Source organism: Alnus glutinosa, chromosome 3 (genome assembly GCF_958979055.1).
Source record: "Alnus glutinosa chromosome 3, dhAlnGlut1.1, whole genome shotgun sequence".
Lineage (NCBI taxonomy): Eukaryota > Viridiplantae > Streptophyta > Magnoliopsida > Fagales > Betulaceae > Alnus > Alnus glutinosa.
In genome coordinates, this window is record NC_084888.1 from 10,439,304 (window position 1) to 10,442,079 (window position 2,776).

Consider the following 2,776-nt stretch of genomic DNA (forward strand, 5'->3'; position numbering starts at 1 on the left):
CTGGACTAATGGATAATGTATTTCTTTTTCTATGATACACATTCTCATGATAGTGGCTAAACCCATGTGAATTCATGAACAGAAAGTCACTATATGAAACAAAGTACAACAGTATATTATTTGCAAGAAGTTGACATTGAATAAGCAAGCAAAAATAAAAAAAAAAATTCATCGAAAGATGTAAATTTTTTAATTTAACAATTTGTCACCATATTTATTTCTAGCTATATCATCGTCTTTAGATTTTACTATTTGTCAAGAAAACAATTGTTTGATTTAGAATTTTATGTTTTGATATTGACAAAAATCTCTCTTCATATTTTCGGTTCTTATCTTGCTCTGCCCTTGGTAATACTGATCTTTAGGTGCAACATGTGGCTTTGGATGAATTCTAATGTACATAACTAAATAATATTTTATAAAACCTTTAATGGGTTGGGTTGGGGGGTGGGGTGGGGTCGTTGGAAGAGTGAGTTGTTCTAATTTCTCTTTATACATTGGAACATTTTCCATATTTTAGTTTCTCTTATCTTTTACTTGCAAAAGATAAGAAAAAGAAATAATAGTAACACGATTACTAAGATTACTACTGAAGAAAGCTTACACTATAATACCGAGTTTTTCTTTAGAATGGTAAAGAATTGTCAAGGGAGAAATAAGGTTGTCTCTGTTGTCAAGGCGGATGGCTCTTGGGTGGATTATCCTACTGAGGTCAAAGAGATTGTAAGATTTTTTCCAGTATCTTCTTAGTAGTAGTACTCAGCACGATTGTTTCAGGTGCCTAAGTTTTAGCTAGCTGGACTGTTAACTAATCGATTACAATAAATTGGATCGGATTTTGCAGTTCTTTCTTCTTTTGTACCTCATCAACATGGAAAGGGTTTAAGAATAAGTTTTCTCTTTATAAGGGCTAAAATAATTTATTTTGGCTTTTTAACCCCATATTGTAGGGTGTATCTCAAAAGATTATGAAAGATCTCCCACTTTGCATGTAGGGCCTCATTATAAAGGTGAAAACCTGATAGACCTTTTATAACGAAAGAAAATCTGCAGGTAGACATTAACTCCATCATGATTGTTCTGCCTTATTGTAGTATACAGCTCATTGGCTACTTTTGAGGTAATCTCTGCCAGCCATTTCTTTGCTTGTTTTGCATTAGCCCATGTTTCAGATATTTAGACTCTGTAGGGGTGTGAATAATTAGGCTACTGTTTAGCATCTCCCCATACCTTGACCCTATGCTTCATGCTTTCAACATAAAGCGAATCTGCTTTAGGTCACCTACAAATCACACAGTGCGTTCAACCTATCATCATTGGTTCTTTTGTTGTATACTTTCTTAACCATCAGTGCTCTAATTTACTGGTTTTTTCTCATGAATTTTGCTGGCTTTTATATTGAGTCTTGAATGATATCAAATGTTACTCATGGAATGTGTGACAGACAAATAAAGATTGTTACCATTCCATTCTATAATCGGTTATCTATGAAATCTACGTAGTAATTATCTATGATTTAACTTGGTTCTTTTTCTTCTTGTACTGGATTTGGTCTTCAGGTGTCCCATGGACAGAAGAGGAACATCGGCTGTTCTTAATTGGCCTTCAGAAGTTGGGGAAAGGGGACTGGCGTGGTATAGCACGGAATTTTGTCATCTCAAGGACTCCTACACAAGTGGCAAGCCATGCCCAGAAATACTTTATCCGGCAGACTAATGCTAACCGACGAAAGAGACGTTCCAGCCTTTTTGACATGGTTCCTGATATGGTTTGTCTTGCTTCTTATGTTATCTTAGGCGTTTCACACGTAAAAACAATCGACTATTTGTGCACAGATCACAGCCAAATTATAGGCCCATACCATCTAGATTTTCCGTGTCAATTATGTCATGCATCACTTTGCTGAAGAAAAACACGAGAGTGTTGGAGAGCAAAATAGAGAAACCCTGCTTATTGTTCATTAATGATGGTTATAATAAGCTCTTAGTTCAATGATTTTTTCTTTTTTCTCGTTCATTATTTTGATACTTTATGGCAGGCCATGGATCCACCATCTGTGCCAGAAGAACAAGTATTGTTGCCTTCTGCAAGTGAAGCTGATAATGCCGACGCGTTACCTTCATTAAATCTCTCCCTCAAATCGGAATTTGAACCTATGGAAGCCACATCTAAAGAAAAATTAAAAGAACCCGAGGAAAGTGTGACGGGATCAATTGGACTGGCACCAATGCTTCCTGGATTGGTCCCTGCTTATCTACCTTCTCCATTCCTATTCTGGCCACCAAATACATTTCCTATGGAGGAAGAGAAGGGTGCGGAGCCGTCACATCATCAGGTCTTGAAGCCAATTCCAATCCTTCCCAAGGAGCCTGTCAATGTTGATGAACTTGTTGGCATGTCTCAGCTCAGTCTCGAAGAGGCTGAGAGACGCCATAGAGAACCTTCACCACTGTCGTTAAAATTGATAGGAGAGCCCTCAAGGCAGTCAGCATTTCATGCAAATGCTCCAGTCAGTGGGTCTGACTTAAACAAGCAGGGCGAGAGTAGTGTAATCCAAGCAGTTTGAAATCGGGAGAAGAGAGCAGAGTTAATATCCTTTTTCCTTTTCTTGATTTTGTACAATTATATTTTCGCTAAAGCATCTCGGTTTATTTTTTTATTAGAATGAAGAATTTCCGGTCTTTATAACATAGGTTAGATCAAGTTCGTAGGAAAATATTATTCTTTCTGTGTAAACAGCTAGCAGTTGAAATAATTGAATCGATTTGGCCAATCA

General features: G+C 37.0%; 1 protein-coding gene across 1 annotated transcript in view; it reads left to right on the plus strand.

Annotated features, from left to right (window-relative positions):
- The window catches only part of LOC133863221 (transcription factor MYBS3), a 5,084-nt gene extending 2,308 nt beyond the window's left edge, over positions 1–2,776 (plus strand). Inside the window, exons 2-3 of the mRNA XM_062299184.1 lie at positions 1,560–1,768; positions 2,039–2,776. Of these exons, the coding sequence (XP_062155168.1) occupies positions 1,560–1,768; positions 2,039–2,566 (737 nt within the window). The 3' untranslated portion in view covers positions 2,567–2,776. The remainder of the gene's footprint in view (positions 1–1,559; positions 1,769–2,038) is intronic.